At 30.2% G+C, this 23,490-nt stretch overlaps 1 protein-coding gene across 1 annotated transcript; it reads left to right on the forward strand.

The window, feature by feature from the left end:
• Positions 1 to 5,737: 5,737 nt before the first annotated feature.
• LOC143230648 (myeloid leukemia factor 1-like) lies at positions 5,738 to 23,490 on the forward strand. The gene is made up of 6 exons (XM_076464522.1): positions 5,738 to 6,094; positions 13,870 to 14,053; positions 15,911 to 16,039; positions 18,160 to 18,319; positions 21,645 to 21,807; positions 22,502 to 23,490. Exons 1-6 carry the CDS (start codon positions 6,033 to 6,035, stop codon positions 22,659 to 22,661), a joined length of 858 nt encoding a protein of 285 aa, XP_076320637.1. The 5' UTR covers positions 5,738 to 6,032; the 3' UTR covers positions 22,662 to 23,490.

The raw sequence follows: 23,490 nt of genomic DNA on the forward strand, positions 1-23,490 counted from the left end.
ACTAAGTAGGGAAACAAATATAAACAAACGCAAAATCAAAGAAGCCTACTTATACAACAACTAAAACCAAAATTAAATCAATATAAGGGACCACTTTTATATCGATACCAATTAATAACCCAACATCTAACTGCAACGTCCCCTACAATGCAGTACCTGTTTATACTCTCGTCCCATACTTTATTTTAATAAAAGTTGTAATACTCATACCAGCTGCCTTGAGATACATTTTTACTTCAAGTGGATTTATCGTCATCACGAATTGTAGGCCTAATGTTCATCAGGTTATTATATTACATAAACCAAAGTATGTATACAATGAATGTTGCACTAATGACACAAGTTGGTAGCTTTAACCTCTTATTGAAATTTCATATAGTGCAACAATGGCGTGGCCATTTATCTACATATGCATGTGACCGAAATAACATATAATTTTCACATCTGTTACGATGAAATGCAACAATATCTCGATGTCATAAATGGTAAATGAGGCTTAAGAAGTGGGATCAATTGAATTGCACCACAAACGAAAATACATAAAAATATGTCGCCCGCTGGGACAGCGGTGAGTCTACAGATTTACAACGTTAAAATCAGGGGTTCGATGCCCCTCGCTGGACATAGCAGATAGCCCCATGTGACTATATTGTATGAAAACACAAAAAAAACATAAAAAATTCATATTTTGAGTATTCAAGATCCAAATAATTAGAAAAATAACTTATATTTTTATTAATGCAATATTTTGGTTCATATGTTAATATTAATTTTGAAATATTTTCATTATTCATAAAATAATTTTATGTCAAAATAATGAAAGAAAATATTGTAATAAAATATTAATATTATCTTTTTCATTCGCGACGGTGGTATAGTTGTTAGCATTTATTACCACTAATTTTCTATGAATGTATCTCAAAGAATTACCTTTGACTAATATTTCTTTACTCTCTAGATCAGTGGTTTCCAACCAGGGGTGCGAGATAGCGTTTCAGGGGGTGAAAGATAACATTCGTTTTGGCCACCTTCACCTTTATTCTTAAATAAATAATTACTGTGAGGGGTGCGAGGACATATTAAAACTTTTAAGGGGTGCGGGGCATAAAAAAGGTTGGGAACCACTGTTCTAGATAAATACAGTCTTTTTCAAAAGAATTCTTGAATCAATGATGTGTTTTGTTTATACCTCCTTTGTGAGGTTGTATTAATAAAGAAAAACAACATAATTTATTTTCAAGCACTTGACCCGGGTTTGATTCCCAGCCGTCGTAGTTTTCACTTTTGTTTATTGTGTTGTGTTTTTATGTTTTGTTAGTTTCCATTTACGTGATTTATTGCAACATGACCATATATTCAACATGCAATGCTAAATTTCATATCAATATAATTCATATACATCTTATAATTTGTTTTTTTTTTTTAACTGTGTTAAAACTGGTGTAGTGGGACGACAGACAAACGAGTATACTGATTTATAATTTCATAAGACTTAAAGGAGTGTCTTGAGTACCAATACCAGTATTTAAATATGGAAGTAGAATTGAAGAAAAATATTTTTGGTTCCTCCTGCTGCTTCTTTGATATTTTAATGGATTGATTGTCGTAATTTAATTATCTTAATTAGCATCATTATAAATAATAATTCCTTCTATTCTATTGTGTTAGATACAGAATATAACGATGGCATATATTGCTGACGGTCACTGTTATAGATATTAAATACTTTTGAAAAATGAGATGTAATGACAAGTCTCGCCTAGTGTTAAGTGAAATTATGAGTACTATTTTTTCGAACGTTTGTTTTCTCTGTAAATTGATAGATGTTAACTTTAACCTTTATATGCTAAAAGAAGGCGATCATTGATACAACTGTACACTTGAAAATGAACACTAGATTTTGTGAAGTAATCTGTCGAATTTTAATTGCCTCATTTATACAGTTATACTCAATTATACAGTTACTTGTATAAACAAGATTTAATACGTCCATATTTAAGAAATGAGACATTGTAGATTTGGAGATAGAATTATAAAACAACTAGACAGCTATTTTAATTGGTAAAGTAGTCATTTATTATGTTTTAGAAAATGAAATGCTGGTAGAATAACGGAAATTTTTCTATCTAATGATAAGTAAATATAGTTATAATCAATATTTCTTAACGTTTTGATTTAGACGTTAGCTGGAGAAAGCACCATGTTGAAGTCCACTTAGTCCTAGCTTCTAAACAAGTTTTAATATACGAGATATTCTGCTAAATATCTAGGACAAGGATTTAGTTATAAATATGGGTGAGCTAGATAATTGGCTAAGTAAGCTTATAGTGAAATAAAGAGGCATGAGAAAGATAGACAGTCGCTTCCTAGCCGGTAGATTTATATCAATTATCACTAACTGTAACGTAGATGATATTTACATTAGTGCATTGTAGATAGCGTAGCTGTAAACGTAGACCTACAAAAAATTACAAAATATGAACAAACCTGTACAAAATAAATACAATTGACTTTTTTTTTTGTTACATGGACTGAATAGTGAGTTGTTTTCATCGGATAATTTAAAAGAACCCACCGGGGAAAGAATAACACAACAACACTGATGCCAGAAGTTTTTCTTTTTTATGAATATAAGATAGAACTCTGGATACCCGTGAAATAGAATTTCAACTGTTGAAGGTCAAATATTGAGATCCAAGAGTTGGTGGTGATGACTAGCTGCCTTCACTCTAGTCTTACACTGTTAAATTAGGGATGGCTAGCGCAGATACCCCTCGTGTAGCTTTGCGCGAAATTAAAAACAAACAAACTGTCTTAATATTTTCATCAGTTCAAGTGGTGCTTGGATCTCAATATTTGACCTTCAACAGTTGAAATTCTATTTCACGGGTATCCAGAGTTCTATCTTATATTCATAAAATATAATCATGCTCGTCCTTTCAAACATGCTCGTCCTTTCAGCTGTGAGGGTGTTATAATGTAACGGGGATTTGAACCAGCGACCCTCGGATTACAAGTCGAGTGCCTTGACCACCTGGCCATGTCGGGCCTTTATTAAGACAGAATCAAGAGGAAAGAAACAGACAATCCTAATACGACCAGGGAGAGTGAAAGAGAAGACCAGAAGAAAGTAATGAGAATTTATTAGAGGAGTTAAAAGAAACAGACCCATTATTTATATAGAATAATTACAATGAAGAATAAATATGATTGTGGACAGGATCGACGAAGTTATGAATGAAGTAAGGATGCACATTGAGATTATAACAATAAGATTGAGAGGATAATGGCAAAATAAATTAAGTCAAAACTGAAGTACATTATGGAAGTATAGAAAGACATCAGTGGGATAGAAAAGAGCATCATTGAAGTACAGAACATCAGTGACAAAGTAAAATATCTGGAAAACAAAAGATTAAATGCAAAAATCAAACCATTCACACTTCTTTAAACATTGACTCAAGAGTTTCAACTTAAAACATCATATGGTAGAAAATGTGGAATAGAAGACTCATTTGATCTATAATACATCTAAACATATTACTACTACTTCTGTACTACTTATTACTAAATGATCTTCCTAGGCTATTTCAGCCATAACACTATCAAATTGAATTCTAGAATGTTATTAATAAGTTGACAATGATGAGAAAGTTTCACAAGAGTTATACCAGATTCTGTTAGAAATAATTTCCGCAATGATTGAGCGGAATTGTGAGCAACAACTTATACAACTTGCTATCCATGTACAATGACCAATTTGGACTCCAGCTGAAAACCGTAACAACTACCAAGCATTAGTGTCCACCTTATTCAATAGGTTTGGAGCGTGTGCACCAGTAGGAAGTATCAGTAGCAAATTCCAGAACATGGTGCAAGCGAAAGAATAAATATTAGTCAGTCTTGCAGAAGGTATGGAAATGCTTGTCCAAATATCTTACCTGAATGCTTCTCGTGAAATGATGGATTCGTTGGAGGTGATAAATTCAGACACAATAAAAGATGAGGATATGATAATTATGCTGAAGCCAAATATTGTACATCCTGAAAAAAATCTCTAAAGCTGGTGATGGAACTTGAGTCTGTCAAAGTTTAAATTACTAACAGTGCCATTTAGAAATTACAAGGATTTGAGGTCCTGTAGAATATAAACTTCTATTTACGCTATCAACAGTGTAGAAGTACTGAAAGTATAATTTAGCGAACCTGGTGAACATAACAGGGGAAATGGACTAAAAAACAATACATGCCTAACATATAACATCTGAAGAAACACACTGCAAAAAATTGCCAGCAAAAGTCTAAGTAGAGTAAGAGCTTTCTCAAAGTATACCACATAGAGAGAATCTAGCCATTACAGCCGATTTATAAAAATTGACAGCTGTTGTAAAACATAAGAGACAGATCTCAATCAGATCAGAGGAGATGCACAAAGCTAATAAGATGTCAAGAAAGCAAGAATTATTGTGCATCTGTTTAAGCTTTCTTTTCTTTTTCACCAGAGGTAAATCGAAAAGAGAATCTGTAACACGGAGACCTAATGCATTCATTGACTGGCCATACCTTCTGCTATGGACTGCAGTTTCTCCTATTCAAGGCTTATCAGCACAGCTTGAGTTAATAAACCAAAGAACTATCACTAGCCTTTTATATTGGGAAGTGTATGTAATAGCTGTGAGATTTACAGTCAATTTTGCTTTCCCATATAGTAACTTAAAATAATTTAGGTATGTGAATAAGATATGACATTTATCAAATTCATTATTATCGACACAAAGTCTAAGCTTGAGCTTAGGGACGTCAAATATTGGGGAAGTAGGTGATACAATTGGATCATCTACCCAGAAGATTAGGATAACCTGGAATAAAACAAAGTACCGATTTTACGATATGTGATACAAAGCAATGGTGCAATACGTTGCGAGGTTACATATAACTGAATTTTTTACTTTAGAAAAATCTAAGAAATTCCCTCCACCTCAGTAAGAATTTGCCATCCTTACCCAAATTAGACATCAAATGGCGTTGCTATATGAGACAGTAGTCTACTAAAGATATAAAAAATCAGCATTACCTGGCTTGTTAATTTCAAAGAATGTTTTACATTCAAGTTGAGGAGCCGATAGAATATATACATTTAGCGGAATAGGCATAACAGGTAGCGTTCCCTGTGGATAGTTTATTAGCATTATGGTTAATAGTATTTCCTAAGTGATTTAGCCTGCATGTTTGTAAGAATTGGATAAATAATTTCTTAGTATTTTTAAAAGAAGCAAAAATGAATGAGTAACAATGTATCAAACACACTCTATCTGATACATACAGGGCCGAATAAACCTTTTGCCTAATACCTGTGGTTATCGAACAGGCTAGGATAAGACTTTTTGAGGTCGATACGCTAAGTTTAATATCAAATTGCATGAACGATATGATTAAATTATTGAATTTTGTCAAATTTGTTCGACTCTAAATCAAAATTAAATTATTGTTGTTTTAATGAAAAGCTACCAATGGGTTGTCTTCACTCTGTCCATTGCGGAAAATCAAACCACAGATTTTAGCATTGCAAATCCATAAACTTACCGCTGATCCTCCCAGAAATCAAATTTAGAGTAAGGAGTAATAAAAATATATTATTTATTTATTTAAACAGAGTTATTTCTTATTATTTATATTTTTCTTGAATTAATTTTACTCAACAATGTCATTATTCAGAAGAGTGGCTAAGTAATAAACTAATCTTGTTTCCGAAACGGGTCAAATGAACAGAGCGTGGAAGTTTAGTTTTAATTTTGAAATAATATTAAGACAAATTATTGGAATATAGCCCTCTTGTTTGCTTTATTACGTGAGGGTAGCGATCACGTGATTAGTTTTCTAGAAATTTGTCCATTGCAAAGGTAGTTTGTGTACTTTACGTCTATTGTTGTAATTGTGAAATACTTCTCGATTTTTTGGAATAGATATAATTTGTTACGATTTATCTAATTTGTTTGAAAAGTTACGATACATACTGTAGTTAGTAAAAATTCATGTCACATTTCGACGCAATAATGAGAGATTTGGATGAAGATCCGTTTTTTAACGCTATGAAGTAAGTTTTGACCTCATATTTGCTTTTGCTAGTACTAGTAATAGTATGGATTATCGACATCACTTGTTAGGCTTAATCAAACAAAAGTTATCTTAGGCCTAATTTGATATCATCAATTTATGCTTTTCAAATTTTAGTTTTAGTTAGCTTATTAGTTACATTACAACTAGTAGGATTACACAATATTGTTGTTAGTATAACTTACAAATTTATTTTTATTTAAATTTGAAGTTTTCAAACATAGCGTAACACTAATATAGTAACAGATGTATAAATTTAGACTAGTATATTAATGGTAATTATGTTGATAGCAGTATAAATTGTAATATAAGAAAGAATTACACATAACTCGCGCTTTTAAAATAAAAATAATAGGAATATTGCGATGAATAATATTTAATGTGATACTTAAATGTTCCCAACTGAGATAATAGAGATTAAATTTTAACAATATTTTAGGAACCTTTGTATTCTTTAATTATATACACTTATATAAACATGAATGTTTCTGTGTCTTTGTTCCTTATGCCATGTATTTAAAGTCATAAACCTTAAATCTGAGGTACAGGTACAACTTTGTGGAGGAAGTAACATGGGCTCAAGGCTGCAGACTGAGGCCAAAGTGACCAATTAATGTTTTTGCAAACAGGATAAACAGTTGGTTTCAGATTGAAAAGGCCAGATTTCTATGATGTGTGATTAAGAGAACTATTATTTGTTTATTCTGTTAGGACTTTTCTTAATCATTGTATTCATAATCAGTTACAGTTTAAAATATTTAAAAATTTCATATAGCCTTCATTTGTTTGTATTATCTGGTTTACCCTCTTTTATTCTAGACATACATGTTTACTGTTTAACACCACTTAGCTGGTGATTCCTCTTAAATATGCATGAATACTTCAACTGAATAGGCTTGCTTCAGCCTTATCTTTTGCTTGCTGTACAATAATTTCAACAGATGTTTGGTATCTGAGTATTTAATCAGATCATGTTGTAGTGAGAAAATAAATGAATTCTTCATTAAATGGAATAATAATAAAGTCAGAATACATTGCAAATGATATTTGACCACACAGTAGAGGTCGGGACACCAGAAGGTTGGTAACTTGAAATGTTACCCAACACACATGTAAGAAGCAAGAGCAATGTACCAGGGCTTGATTTAATTGAAATTGCTTCAGCAAAATTTTATTTCAAATTATTTCATTAACATTTAATCAAAATATTTTATTAACCCTTTCATGATGGGTTATGGGTCAAAGGACGTGCCATTGTGTTTTTTGACTTGCATTCAAAATTTTATTGAACAACTATTTTATGAATTTATGTAAATACATTTGGTATCAAACTGTAGATTATAATTCAAACTTTGATATTATATGAGTTTGTTTCTTAATTTAGGAGTAAATATCAAAAGAACACACCTAAATATAGATTTTAATGAGTCATGTGGTATGTTGAATGCAGCACTGTTTTTAATTAAAATCAGATGTTTAAGATGTCAAAATACTACGTCTATAGTTTTGTACAAATTAGGAACTTTCATTACATATACTAACAAACTAGAATGTACAATAAAAACCTTATGATGGTAATGAGGTTGGTTAGTTGACAGACTCCACATGGTTAGGGTACAGAAAATAACATCAAATATGAAATGTATGCAGGAGGTTTTAAAGATTACACAAATAATATTTAAGATTTTGGGGCCCAAGAATAGTTTTTTTTTATCATAAAGCCACTTAGCACTCGGACTAGTAATGAAACAGACTCGATATTTTCACAAACAAATCTTTAGTGAAAATATTTCATTAAAAAATCCAATTTTTTATGTACAAAAATTTGTATTCTTTAATAAAAGTCTATTAAAATGAGTGTATTAAACATGTACAAATGTGTGTATGAACTTGTGTATACCACCCTGTTGTGAAAAGGTTAATTAAGTTGAACACCAGGTTGAAAGAAAACCAAAAAACAGCAACCTGAGTTAAAGAAGAAAACCAGTCACTTATTTTCTGAACAGAATGTCACATTACTAAAACATTAGCTTGTAATTAACAAAAAAATATCAGAGAAGCCTTTAATAAAATTAAAGAATCTCATAATTAATAAATAACTAGACACATCTCTTTATCTTTGATTGCTCTTTTGAGAGAAATTCCTAATATTATAAAAGTATTTTGCATGAGGAACTCACATTTTCATATTTACACCCTTTTTTCTTTATTCAGCCAAAAAATGTCAAATTCACATTGTGCACGTAACCATTATCAGTTCTAAAATTAAAGTACATTACTGAATGTTGAACTTAGTACTAAAATCCTCTTTAATTTAGGCCTAATATAATTCCTTATTTTTTCTTTCTTTCTGCCTTTCTGTTTTTGAACAATTTTTGTCTGTGATTTTGTTTCCTTGTGTGAACTGTTATTTAACTTTAGGCTTGACACTTTTCTCATGAATTATGTCTGTTTTATTTAGGCCTGTTGCCCTCCTCCTGTTTCTTTGTTACATCTCCTCTGCTTCTAAATATCACTTATGTATATAAATTACATATGCAGCATATGTGTTTAATGTTTAGAATTTACCAGGTCAGTGTTAATCATATTCTTGGATGCTGGACAGTTTGAAGAACCTTCAAACTAGTGCTGGGCAATTAATTGATATAATAGATATTTATGAGCAGTTATTAGCTTGATCGGTGTCGCATAAATTAATCTACTAATTAAAATTAGTTCCAATTTCCACTGTGTTCAATTATTCTAACAATTTAATTGTACGTTGTCAGTTGTCGTGAAAGTAATCCAATTTATCAAAATTGGGGTTCTGTTATATTTTAATTATTCAAACAACTTGGGTATTACTGTTGTTTCATTTTAAAGCAGAAGCTACTTAATGGCCTATCTTTACTCTGCTCAATTTTAGTCTTAAAATTTATTTTTTTATTTCTAGTTTTTTAAGTTTGTGATTTGAGGATCTTGGGTTTAATTCCTCTTGTCACAAAACTTGCTTTCTCTGTTTTTGTCATGGCAAACCTTCTATGGCTGTCAGCACCTTTTGTCCATTATTTTTCTTTGTACTGGACAAATTGTAAACTCTGCTTAACACTAGTTTTTGTTCAACACACTTTTTGAGTGGCTGTTGGCATCTGTACTCCTGCTTTATGTTTAGACACATGATTGTTCAAGTGAAACACCACCTTCAGAGGCCTGTTGTTTTCGATGCACAATACTTGCCAGCTGCAAACAGTGTATAATAAGTATTGTTGTCACCACATTTTACTTTTTTCTGTTTTGGGTGAACTAATGACCATTTTTGTTTATACTGTTATCATTATTGTGTATGTTGGTGGTAGTGGAGTGGTGACCAGAAGGAATGTAACTGGCTGACATCTGCCACAAAGCTATATTTTTATTTATCCATTACAAGAATGCGTCTGAATCCACAACATGTATAGAGTTGTGGTATACTACTTAGTTTACATTTTTATCATGTTTCTCAGTGCACTTAGGACACTTTCAATCCACCATTTGCATGTTTGGCCTTTTGCTTTCTGTCTATTTATCTTTATATTGATTGCTCTTTGTGGCAAAGTAGTTTGTTAAATTTCTTTGTGTATGACAAGGCTGGAACAGTTTTCAACTTCATGCTAATGTTGTTGTTACATATTGGTGACATGCGGAATGTTTGAGATACCACAGTTCTGTTTTGACAGTGTGGTGTTGATATCCACATTTGGCACTGATAGATAATTGTTATGAAGATAATTTGTAGAGTTTTTTGTTTCAAGGGATTTTTTTATTTTTTTTTCCAACAAAGGTATTAATTATATTGTTTTCTGGCTTTGTTTATTGCATATGGCATCAATTTCTGCATCAAAGATGCTATATTGTAAGATGCTGCTGCCCAGATCTTTGAACTCGCCTGCTTGCTTTAGTGTTTGATTTTCTATTTTAATGTTAAGATTTTGAAATTTTCATTGACCTGAAAAGGCTTCAAAAATATCATTTAATTATTAATTTTTATAATGCCTACCCTTCAAAAATATCATTTAATTATTCATTTTTATAATACCAGTCCTTCAAAAATATCATTTAATTATTAATTTTTATAATACTCGTTCTTCAGAAATATGACTTAATTATTCATTTTTATAGGACCAGTTTTTCAAAAATATTGTTTATTTATTTATTTTTATAATACTTATCTTTCAAAAATATGACTTGTTCATTTTTATAATACCCGCCCTTCAAATACATCATTTAATTATTCATTTTTATAATACCAATCCTTCAAAAATGATTTAATTATTCATTTTTATAATACCAATCCTTCAAAAATGATTTAATTATTCATTTTTATAATACCTGTCCTTCAAATATATCATTTAATTATTCATTTTTATAATACCTGTCCTTCAAGAATATCATTTAATTATTCATTTTTATAATACCTGTTTTTCAAGAATATCATTTAGTTATTCATTTTTATAATACCAGTTCTTCAAAAATATGACTTGTTCATTTTTATTGTGCTAGTTTTTCAAAAATATAAATTATTCATTTTTATAATACCAATCCTTCAAAAATATATAATTATTCATTTCTATGATACCAGTTCTTCAAAAATATGGTTTAATTATTCTTTTTTGTAATACTCATCCTTCAAGAATATCATTTAATTATTCATTTTTATAATACCTGTCTTTCAAAAATATCATTTAATTTTCAGTGTTTTTACACTAAAAAGCAGAATTCTTATAACTTGACAAAAATTGAATTTTTAAACGATTTTAGAAATTAGCAAAAGACTATTAGAAATATAAAACAAAAATTCAAACATGCTTATTGCACATAAATTTAAGTTATTAAATGTAACATTTTTTGTTGGCATAAACAACCTAAACAATACATAGAAATAATTTATGCATCTTGCATCATAACTTTTTGTTAAATTTTACAATATGTAGATGCAGAAATAACATTTAACAGGGACTGACACCTATACACATAATTTAATTTTATTTATTTATTCTTGTTTATATGCTTACAGAATGGATAGTCAAATTCCAATTTTCCCAAGTGATATTATTCTGATAGTAGAACATGTTGAAATTAACAAAATATATAGTTATGGTAGGTTAAAGTTCAAGGAACTTGTGTAAATATTAAAATACACAAATGTTGTATATTACATAATTAAAATTTTATTTAAAAGCTGATGAAGCATCCTAAAGGATTACATGATTAACTTCCTTTACATTCTCAAGGGTGTGAAAAAACATGCTGGACTTCATATAGGTACATAAATATATGATTCTATAGCTACTAGTTTACATGTTTAAAAAATATACTTTCAGATTTTCTAAACCTTCATTCTTATTTAAGTTTGAATTACTGTTATTGAAATATTTTTAAAGTAGATTATTTTTAAATGAGGATGAATGGTTAGAAAATCAGAAAATGTGATGTTCATTTATTGTCATGAACATCTGACTTTTATAGATCAGGTCCTCTGTTATTGTGGTAAATAGAATTAGGAGATACTGGCCACAGAATATTGTGGGTTAGGATCTGCCTTTTTTACAAACACTGTGGTTTTGCATTTTGAGTATGTTTATGGTTAATTCACAATAACCTGCTGTGATTGGCTTGCTTCCATTTATGTGGCTTCTATGTGTGTGGGCAATACATTTAAATTTCTCCTTTGAAGTATAGTCACAGTTCAATAAAACAAACTATAAACCTATGATGTACCTTAAAGAGACAGTATTATGTGACACAAGTAGGTCTGAAATTAGCAGAGGGTCAGATTCTGGTATTTGAATGCTACACATTCACTGTATCCAGCTGATTGTAGGTGGTAGTTACCTGTTAATTTCAAATGAACAATCCAACTACAGGTAAAGCAAATTAATTCATGATGCTAATGACAGAGAAGTAATGTTATAAGATATGAGAGGATAAGTAAATGCAAAAATAATTGCTTTATATATGATTGGAGAGACAAATTTTCATACCATTTGAATGGTAGTATGCAGTTGACACTACTTCTAATTGTAAAGGACTTTGACATTTTTTCAATGTGTCGTTTCATTACATATTAAGATATTTTCATTTGTTGTTTTGTTTGCCGACAGCATCTGTCTGCTTGCACATCATGATGTTAAGCTTATTACCTGTTTTGTAATTGTATATTTATTAATAGATTCTAAGACCAGTCATAAATTTCTCTCCTTTGTGCTATATAGAGTGAAATTTGTGCTAACAAATTTAATTTATGAAGCAAGGCTCAAAGTTTTTTGTTTTAGTGTTAGATAGTTATAGGTGACTTGATTCAGTTAAAAATTAATATCTGATTGCCTGAGGTTCTTGAAGGAAGTCATTGGGTAGTGAATTTTAGAGATTATTAATGTGATCAAGAAATGTGAACATTTTTAAACCCACATCCATGCTGGCTGTGTGGCAAAACAATTTTTTGATTAGTCAGAGAAGACATGTAAATGGCCATGATTAGTTTGACTAGGATATTTGAAGAGCTAAATATACCTCTCTCACTATATACATTGTTTTAATATAAAAAAATAGTTGCTGTTGAGACTTTTCTTTTACAGCCATTAAAATAGTAAATAGTTGAAAACTAATAAATAAAGATGAGTGGACTTGTATAAACCCACATAATTGTTTAAAATAAAATGTGACAAAATCCAAAGTAATAGAGGCAGTTTGGACTGTTGAGAAGTTAGCATTAATATGTCATATAGTTTTTCCCATTTAGACAGCTATTTAGGCCTTGTCTTACACACAAGTAGTGGTAGCTAAAACAATTTTTGATGAAATATGCATTATGAAGTCTTATATAGAGGTTTCAGATCATATTTGATTTTGGTGTCCTGTGTAGTATTTAATAATTTATAAGAAAACGTATACCTGAAGGCGAATGATACGTACTTATAGGTACAATGTAGCTCGTGTGATACAAATGTTTATTCTGATGTTTTTCTGTTTATTAAATATTTATATGGTGTGATATTAAAGACTTGCAAGCCCATTAATAAACTTGTATAGAAATAATTTACTCTTTGCTGTTGGATCCAGTTTCCTGAGAAGTGATTCTATTGTAATTTTAAAATGAACCTTAAATTAAACTTTGGTAACAGATCTGTTATGTGCTACTCTCAGTCTGTTATGCATGTAACTGCTCTACTGTTACAAGGGTGTATTTAATGTTTAATTTTTCATGGCTAATTAATGTAAAACAATGGCTATAATCTTGTAATTAATTGCTCTATTTGTAGTTTTAATGTTTTTGTGTCAACATTTTTGTATTTTAACATCATTCAAAAGGTATGTACAAATGATTGTATCTGAGAGCTAAATTTTAGTTTGTAGTGACCTTGTTTATAATATATGTAACTTCTGTTTGCATTATTCTGGTAATTTAAATCTTAAATTGTTTGTTTTGTATGTTTTTATATGTATTTTACACTTATGCTATCAAAATTTTGAGTATGTGACTAAATTTGTTTGGCTGTATAAGTCGAATATTGTAGGATAATGAATGGATATTTTGATAAAAAGTGCCTAACTTGTTTAATGGATGACACATGGAATAGTTATTTTAGTAAAACTGTGTTTTGTTCTAATGCACTTTTAGTAAACTCAATCATCGTATTTCATATTTATCTGTAATGCACAGACATCTCAGTCTTTGAGTTGAAATGTTATTTGATACTGTAGAAAATGCATTAATGTCTGTGATTATTTATTTCATAGTGGACCGTTTCAAACAATGAGACAAATGATGGCTCCATTTGGTGGGATGTTTGGTGGAAGTATGTTTCCTCAGCTTATGGGGCCCAACCAGAGGCATAGTCAACATGGAGATAATTCAAGTTTAATGCCTTTTGGCTTTGGCCACTCTCTTTTTCCTAATATGGATGGCATGTTTAGAAATTTTGTACGTATACTGTAGTTTGTTCTTAAAGTAACTGATTTTTAAATTTAAAATGAAAAAGTAATGATACACTTGTAATTATAATTTCTGATGTATATTAATGATAATTTGGGAGTATTTGGTTAGTTGTGTTTTTGTAGGTTTTTCTTTTAACCCTCATTTGATATTCTGGAATCCATGCCGAGCTATTTTTTTCTTCAAAATACCCAAAACATTTAAACTGGGAAAAGCAGTGGGAGTAAAAAAAACTGTCAACCATGTTGAATCAATTGTTTGAATCTGAATAATTATTGATATGTGTGTGTATTTAAATGTATGTGAACTTGAATTTGTATTGAAACTACTTGCTTGAGGGTTGATAAATTTGTTCACAGATAGTATGGGCTTGGATTGTTGCTTTTCAGGACTTTCATTTTTTGTATTCTACCAAACAAGTTCAAGATCAGAGATTTAGGTATATTTAAGTATAAAAAATAAATGATGTAACTTGGATCAGTTTGGGTGAAGAAGATTGAATTCCAGCCAAACTGGCAGAGGTTTGACTCCATCATGTCAGTGATGATGAAAAACCTTAGTGTTAAATGTTGCTATAATATTAAATACAAGTGTAAATATTCTTCTAATTAAGTTTGCTAAAATAGTTTCTCAACTGATAAAGAAGATGAAATTTAAAATATGCTAATTGTGAAAACTATCGCAAGTTAATTGTAAAAACATGATAGCGTTGTATTTGTATGTTTTTAACTATGTTGTGTGAACCATGTATTGGTTTACATTTCCTGTATAACTTAGATGTTGTGCCACATTTTTACACAGATATTCACTGGACCTTTGTCTCTATTTAATAATTCATTATTTCCAAGGATTCACAACTATTAGTGACTGTCTGTTCAGCCAATACAACAGATTTATTTTTTTGCATTAAGTTTTTGGATACCATGAATTGGCTTAATTACAAATCTTTGGGTTCCAATTTTATCATTGTGTGTTATTTATTATTTTAACATTATTAACAAATGCCAAGAAACAATCTTAGATGTCTAGATGTTAATATTTCACTATTTCTTATTGATTTGATAGAGTTCATAATTCAGTATGGAATTTTAATAAGGAAAGGAACTTGTATAGCTACATTAAAACCAGTTGCTTTATAATAGAATAAAATAATAAAAATATGAATGATATAGTGATAGACATGAAACAGTGAATAAAATATATATATATTTCACAAGAAATATTTCCTTTGACATATATAAAATATTTAATAAGAATAAACATTATTACTGAGAATTAATAGTGATCTTCATCCAAGTAGAATACAAGAATTAAAATAAATAATTCTGTTAGTTAAAAAGGGGAATATCAATAAATATTGTAGTTACCTAGCACTAAACATATTTATATATCACTGATGATTCAAAAGAAATCTAAATATTGAGCTTGTTTAACTCAAGATGCAATATTTTTTGAAGTAATAAAATGAATTGTTGTTAATGTTAAGTATAATACTAAAAAGCTAATTTTATTAAACCAGACAAGCTAAAACATCTTGGATTATAAATTGTACTTGTAAATGAAAAATAGTCAGAACTGGTAAGCAAAATATCTAATAAATTATTTCCATTTGAAAAGGATAATTCTAACTTGTGAATAATCTACTTTGTAAATTATATTGTCATAAGGAGGAGTAAATTTAATCAATTACCCTGGTAAGATTCTAGAAGTATTTGTTTATAGAAGAAAACACTAATTTTAACATCATATAATCTTAACACGTTAATGTTATGTGTATTGAGCTGTTTTTTTTTAAGTATATGAGGTGTAGTAAACTACAAAGTTAATGGATATATTTTATTACAGGAACATCTGACTCAGAACCCTAACTCGCATTGTTATAGCTCATCATCAGTGATGACTTACACAACTGATGAGACTGGTCGCCCACAGCTTTACCAGGCTTCTTCGTCGACTAGAACAGCTCCTGGAGGGGTAAATATTCTTTTTTGGTGAAGTTTTCTTAAACGTGAAATTTACGCTTTTGAAAACTCGTGGATAATTTTTATACCTGGAAATGAATCATACCTGCTAGATGTAGCAAATGTTGGTAGAATTATGTTTCCAAAATGAATACACAAAACACCTTCTTTCCTGTGGAGGTTGCATGTTCTGCTTGAGAGATTTATAAACCAAGAGTCTTGTGAAACTCTCAACTAATCTCATGGGAAACTAATGGCTGTACTTTCTAAAAAAAAAAAGAAGGAATATTTGTGAAGCCATGAATGTGCTCTATTGTTTGAGGAGCTAACCTGTGTGATAGGCAACAATAATTGTGCATGGTATTTATGCATATTACAATTAACATTGTTAATTTAAAGCCTAAATCCAACAGAAATTAAATATAGGGAGAGAATACTTTTTTCTTGTACATGGCTTTGATTAAACAAACTTCATTTTCAAACATAAACTCTTCTTTAACAGATTTGTACACACAGGTGCTAACCACTTCTGTTTGGCAGAAACATTTCTGTTTCTGATTATGCCATTATTATCATACAAAATCCAATAAACTTATGAAATAAAGTGACACTGATGACATCATAGCTAGTGATGTTTTTGTACTTTAACATTGTACTAAAACCATACTAAAGTGCTTTTATAATACTCAATAAAATATTTGTCAATAAATATCTATATTTGTAGTTAATCCATTATTAATGGATTATATTAATATAATGCTAAATATGCATTCTTAGCAATACATGGGAAGAGCATTCCATATTCAGATGCTACAAATGACAAATTAAGTTGTAAAGAATCACAAAATTTTTATTATTTAAAAGTTAATAATAATAGAGAAAACAACCATACAATTAAAATATAAGCAATTATACCCAAGTTAGTATCTGTAGGATGCTGGGACACAATCTTTACATCAAAATACTATAACAATCAAACAAGTTTAAGAGCTGAATGATACCAGTAAAGATAAAAGTAAAAACATCAACCACAACAATCAAACAAGTTTTAACAGCTGAATAATACCAGTAAAGATAAAAGTAAAAACATCAACCACAACAATGAAACAGTTTTTTTGATAGATTGTTTAGGGAGAGTATTCATGATGAAACTTTGTTGAATGGACGGAAACTGCCTGTTGTGGAGACACAAGTGTAGAAGATGACATTTCGAAAGTCTTCAGGTGAAGGACTTTCGAAATGTTGTCCTCTACACTTGTGTCTCCACTACAGGCAGTTTCTGTCCATTCTGCAAAGTTTCAACAATCAAAAAAGTTTATTTGTTAAATAATACCACTAAAGTAAACTTAAGGTAAAAGTAAAAACAACATGAACCACAACAATTTGACATTAAAGTGACTACATAAATCATACATTTACTTTTTTTTGTACTCAGATTACATTTTTAATGCTGAAGTCCTCGTTTCACATCAGTTAGGATTAAAAACTGGTGGGCGTCTTTTCAGTATCAAAAGATTTGAGAGTTGAAGATCTAAAGAATATTGTTTTGTTTTTTCCTTTTGTACATTGTGTGTTTTGCAAACTGTTGGATCCTCCTAGGCTGAATAAGTATAAGGTTTGCTTTTAGAGTTTTGTTTTAAGGTAGTTTTCTTGGGTCTTAATCTCCACATTAGAATATTTCTGGTATTATCAAGACTGACTTTTGGTTAGAAGTAAATCATATTATTAACTACAACAGCTGCTATCTCATGTTGTGAATTTATTTTAAGCTGACAGAATGTGATTATAATTATCTTAAGACAGTAATATTAGAACTAGTAATGTTTTTGTACAAAATCATTATTCAGTCCCTTTGGAACACTATTAGTGGAAAGTATGATGGACATAATGTGTTCAAAATATTATATACATTTCTTGAAAACCCTAAGAGACTTAATAAAGGATGTAGCATAAAAATACCTTAGGCTTAATATTAATACATTATGGCAATTATAGCTAATTCTCATGAACTATTTTTATTTTATTATACCCTGCTTAGATACTTGTCATCATTTTAACTTTTCATGGTGAACTAAACTCTTTAGAAACACTCTCTAGTAATAGCATTAATGTTTTATTTGTTTGTTTCCATAGGTAAAAGAAACACGAAAGACTTTACAGGATTCTAGGTCAGGAATGCAGAAGATCTCGATTGGACACCATCTTGGGGAAAGAGGTCATGTTTTGGAACATGTAAAGAACAGGGCTACTGGTGAAGAGGAGGAGAATGAAGAATTGTTGAACCTTGATGAAGGTATGTACAGTCATGTTGCCATGATGAGGGTGTGTGTGCAGTGATGTTGCTGTGATTGAAAGCGTGTGCAGTCATGTAATCTAACAGTTACAAAACAAGGTGTATTACCTTGATAAAGGTATGTTATGGTTTACTTAATATTAAGATGTTTCATATCTCTCTGTACAAGGAGATAATGTAAGATCTAGGTTTATTAAAAGAAAGAATTTTTGTTTGAAATGTTTTTGATTTTTACATCTTGACATTGGACGTAATTTTTGCCTCAGGTATTTCTTTTTGAAATTAAAATGTGCCTTAACTGTGTCACTACAAGTGTTGACAGTACCATTGTTGAGTGTAATATTGCAACTTCCCTTTCAAAAGTTAATTTAATAATAAAGTATGTTTCATCAACATTTGTCATTAACTAGTGTGAGAATATTATAACATGAAATGTTTTCAGTTATTGATTCATCTCTGAGTTCATTTCAGTATGTTGTGACCTTGATGCTTAGATCATGATACTCTGTTATGTTAGGCTTGTTTCCAATGTTTACATACACTGATGTTTTAAGCCATCTTTTGATATATCCAGTAAACCTAGTTGCTTCAATAGACAATTAAATGCATAAATAACATATGCTATCGTTGGCAATATTCAGTTTGTAAACTGAAATCTACTTTTAGGTTTAGAGATACTTTTAAATTTAACTGTGGATGATATCTATGAAAAAAAACTTGTTGTTGATACAAGTTGCTTTGAAATATTGTAGTTTAGCTTTTATACACTGAATTCCCACAAATAAATGGTGATTTTAGAAAATCTGTTTGTTTTTTAAGACTCTCGGTTTTCTCAGCATTATCTGTGGTATTTGTTAATGAATGGGTTTATTAATCAGTCAATACATTGTTCTTCTAACTGTAGTACATCTAGTAATAAAATATAGCCACAGTAGTATATTTGTAACAACTTTGACCATGAAAATCACTCCTGATGTAGTCCACTGAATGTAACGTATCAGTGAGAGTTAAACACATTGATTTCTTTTACGAGTTTTCATATAGTCCACTAAATGCTACTCTATGTGTTAGTTGAACACTGGTTCTTTTATAAACTTTCATGTAGTTCACTAAGTGCTACATGTGTTTTTTGAACACACTGTTTATAAGTACTTTCACATAGTTTAATAAATGGTATATGTAGAGGCTTGAAATTTTTTAGATGTTTATTTCTTAGTTATGTTTTTATGTATATTTATACATACATACAATAAGTTTGTAATATTATGCATGATATCTACAAAAATATTGCTCTATAAAAGAGTTCAGGCTAGAATTTTTAGAGTTAGTTAGTGTGGCACTCTATAGTAGACCACTACTCATCATACAGATATTTTTGGTATAATTGCTCCAGTGTGTCAAAAAAAATGTAAATTGAACAGTTTTCATAGTATGACTTAATACAGTAAACATATTCATGAAAATTTGTAGATTATCAATAAACATTACAAGGCTACTTGTACACAAAATATTATATTCTTTTATTAAGTTTTAAGGTTTCTTAAGTAATGATTTGGTCATGAATTTTGTCATCTTGGACATGTAGAGCAATTTTGATTTTAAGATTAAAAATATTTTTATGCATCACAGAATTGTCAAATTTGACTTGCAAAATATTTAAACCTCTCAGGTAATTATTGAACATATTTGTTTCAAAAAAACACTTTAATTTCTGTTAATTTCACTGTTGTATCTCTGAATATGGTTGTTTGATTGGACTAACCGTTTAAGGACCACAAGTAATTGAGAGGTAGACATAATTGTGTTTTTCATTCTAGAATGACTTCAAGTTATAACACAAAACCACAAATGTTGAATCTAAATGTAAAATACTTGAATCTCATAACATGATCCATATATTTATTATTTTTAGTGTATTCACCTTCCAGATGTGTCTGACTAACATTATGAATAGAATTAAAGTTATGCTGTCATGCTGCCCCATCCACTAGTATAAAACTGGTCTTAATAAAATAACCTGTCTTGACTTTGTCATAGTGAACCAGTATTATAAAATAGTCATGTTTTGATTGTAATGTATTTCATATGTATACAAGTTGTTACTGTTTACAGATAAGTTTTAAATTTTAGTTATTTTTCTTAAAACATAGAATGGAAATAATTCACAAGAGAGTTGGTCATGTTTAAAATTCAGTGTACAAATAAGTAAATAATAATGTGGTTATTTGTAGGCATGCTATTGTGCTTTATGGATTCCTTTTTAAATGCACACTGAATTGAAAGAAAATGAGAACATAATTTTTTAACTGACTGTATAAGTCTCACAGTTTGTTCCACAAACCAAATTTTGAGTCACAGTAGCTGCTGTGTAAGTGAAACTCCTTCATTACCTTTTTTGTTGATAATGGCTTACATTCCAAGATCTGTCTGAAATCTACTGAGTTAGAGAAGACAGCTTATCAGGTCTGGCTTCATAACTGCCATGTACTTTTTGTTCCTTATGACTGTCAGGTGACACAATTTTGTGGAATTAACAGAAACATTTGTAATCAAAGTGCATCAACCCTAGTACATACCTCATATCCACCCAACACTAATTGAACATTCAATGTCAGGTTAAAACCTGTTTTTGTCCAAACAGAATTTGGAGTTAACTAGTATCAGAATTTTACTTTTATACCATTTTAGATTTGTTAACAGATTTAAATAATTAGATATTTTTTTCATAAAAAGCTTTAAAGGTGTTTTTGTGGGAAAATATATGTATATAGTGAAAAGTCCTTCTATTAATGTTTGACACTCGTGATATTTTTTCATGTTATTAGTAATTTCAAAATGTATACCTTAATATAATATAGTTTTGACAGAAACCCTGAATGTTAAAATTATGTACGTTGCAATAGCTGTGGTTTTCAAATTTGTAATTTGAGAGCTTTATTACCAATAACATGACCTGGTTTATTAACATACAGTAAAGTTGGAGCCTTAATTACAGCTGTGAATGGAACATGTTAAGTGAACCCAAAACAGTTTTATAATAGTTGAGTTTGATCACATTGTTAGGTACTAAATTAATTATTATGTTACTTATTTTGGAAAAAATATAACCATAACAACATTATTGTAATGAAAATTCAACTGTGAAAGCAGTGTTGTATTATAGTTCTTGTCTTCTCTGGGTTGTGATATAAGGTTATTTAAAGATTGTTGGGTATGTAAGAATTACTTATTTGTGAACATTCATCTTGTTCTAAGTTTAGATGGTGACCAGAACCAACTGTATTATTCATAAGCTTGTAAAATATGAAAGTAATGTATTATACAGAGGAATTGGGAGCTTTCAATAATGAGTGGAAGAACCGTGCTCAACCTTATGCCCATCGATCACGTCACGAACATCTCACTTACAGAGACCATCCGCGATTTGGCCAAAGAAGTTCACGTATCCCTGGTGCTTCGGAGCAACTGGCCATCACTGCTGGACCAAGGTATGGCTCATTAGAACAATGCTATGTTCAGTTTTAGGTCTATTTGTTACTAGTTACAGTGTGTAAAGCTGCATGGTTGAAATGTCTTCTACTACATAAGGCTATAACTTTACTAATAAAGTAGAAGTAATTCTAAATAGATTTGTGATGTTAATTATGTATCAAGTGGATTAATATTATAATGTATATGGCTGTTTTGTAAAAGACATCTTAGTTATTGAAACACAAACATATAGTTTGATGTCAGCTATTATATTGTATTATTCTTTTCTAGTTTCATACTTTCTAATCTTTGTTTATGAGTCCACAATTTGTCAGGCTGATAATTTCATAAACAGTTTCTCAGACTTCTCTATACAAGGTGTTTCAGAAGACACTTATTATAGCATTGATTGAGAAGTATAGAAACAGGTGATGTTTTAGTTACTCTAAAAGGGATTCTTTCTACAGTTCTAATAGCTTTACATGATACCATATAATGTCCTTTGATTCTGTTGGAACTTAATAAAGGTCTTATAACCTGGAACTTAAAAGACTACAAGATAATAATGTGTAATACCTGGTATCTAAAGTATAACTGGCCTTCTACCAGTGGATGTTAAGAAACATATACTTTGATATTAAAATTGAACTACATGTTTTAGACTGTTAAGTGTTATGAAGGTTGCAGCAACTGTGTTATGTGTTTTTACAGTAGTGCTGAGCATGAGCAGCCTCATTCTTCTCACAAACGTAGCAGTGAAGGTTTGTCCGTGAAAGAAGCTAAACAGAAAAAGAAGCAAAAAAGTGGACATTCTGGCCGGAGCGGTTACGAGAAAGTGAAACATCGACCTAGGCACGAAACTAACATGTGATCTGTCATTTTTCTTTTTTCTTTTTTTTTCCATGAGCTGCAAAACCCGTAGATGTTTCTTACTTCTACCACTAGGTGGTAGCCTTAGACATAAAATTTCACCTTGATCAAAATGAACAAAAAATGTAAATAATATCCTTTTATTTTCTGTAGAAAATTTGTCACTAAAAATAAAATCAGAAATGGACCATTTTACTTTTACAGAGCAAAAATATAACATCATACAGTGCCCATTGTGAAGTCAAATATTGGCCATGTTGTTTTTTTCCATCTGTTAAAATGCAGTTCACAGTTATGATGTGTCGAAAGTTGAATCTATAATGAGGCTTAACATTGCTTTATATATTTATTTCCTAAAAAATATAAACTGGTTGGAATGAGAAATGGTTAGAACCTGAAGAGAGCAAAGGTGAAGTTTTGAAGCTCATACACTATTACCATTTCTTCAGTTGTTGCTTTCCATTACCTGGTAACTAAATAACATATATTGATGTTGTATGTACTTGTTTCATTAAAGTTACAACACTTAATTTCTAGCCCATGTGGTTGTTACCACTGATAAGACAATCCTCAGTCTTTGGGCTGGATTACTTGCTGTTTTTAATCTTAATATACTTAGCTAGCTTTGAACTTTGTTTACATATTTCAAATCCTAAGAGACAATTAATTAAATTGTAAAAGGATTTGAGTGTACTAAGTGTGGGATTGTTTTAATAAAGGAACTTCCTGTAGAGAACTTTAGATCAGTTTGTCTGTATATCATTCTAAAAGGTGTTGGATGTTGTTGTTTATTAAACATGTCTTTAATCTCCAAAGTCTTTGACTCAAAA

The sequence above is a fragment of the Tachypleus tridentatus genome, chromosome 10, assembly GCF_004210375.1.
Source record: "Tachypleus tridentatus isolate NWPU-2018 chromosome 10, ASM421037v1, whole genome shotgun sequence".
Classification (NCBI taxonomy): Eukaryota; Metazoa; Arthropoda; class Merostomata; order Xiphosura; family Limulidae; genus Tachypleus; species Tachypleus tridentatus.

Bases quoted from the DNA above. Each gene is read 5' to 3' on its own strand.
- LOC143230648 (XM_076464522.1), top strand. From the start codon at position 6,033: ATGTCACATTTCGACGCAATAATGAGAGATTTGGATGAAGATCCGTTT. The intron at 6,095-13,869 runs GTAAGTTTTGAC...TTTATTTCATAG, and splicing joins CCGTTTTTTAACGCTATGAA to TGGACCGTTTCAAACAATGA. The intron at 21,808-22,501 runs GTATGGCTCATT...GTGTTTTTACAG, and splicing joins GCCATCACTGCTGGACCAAG to TAGTGCTGAGCATGAGCAGC.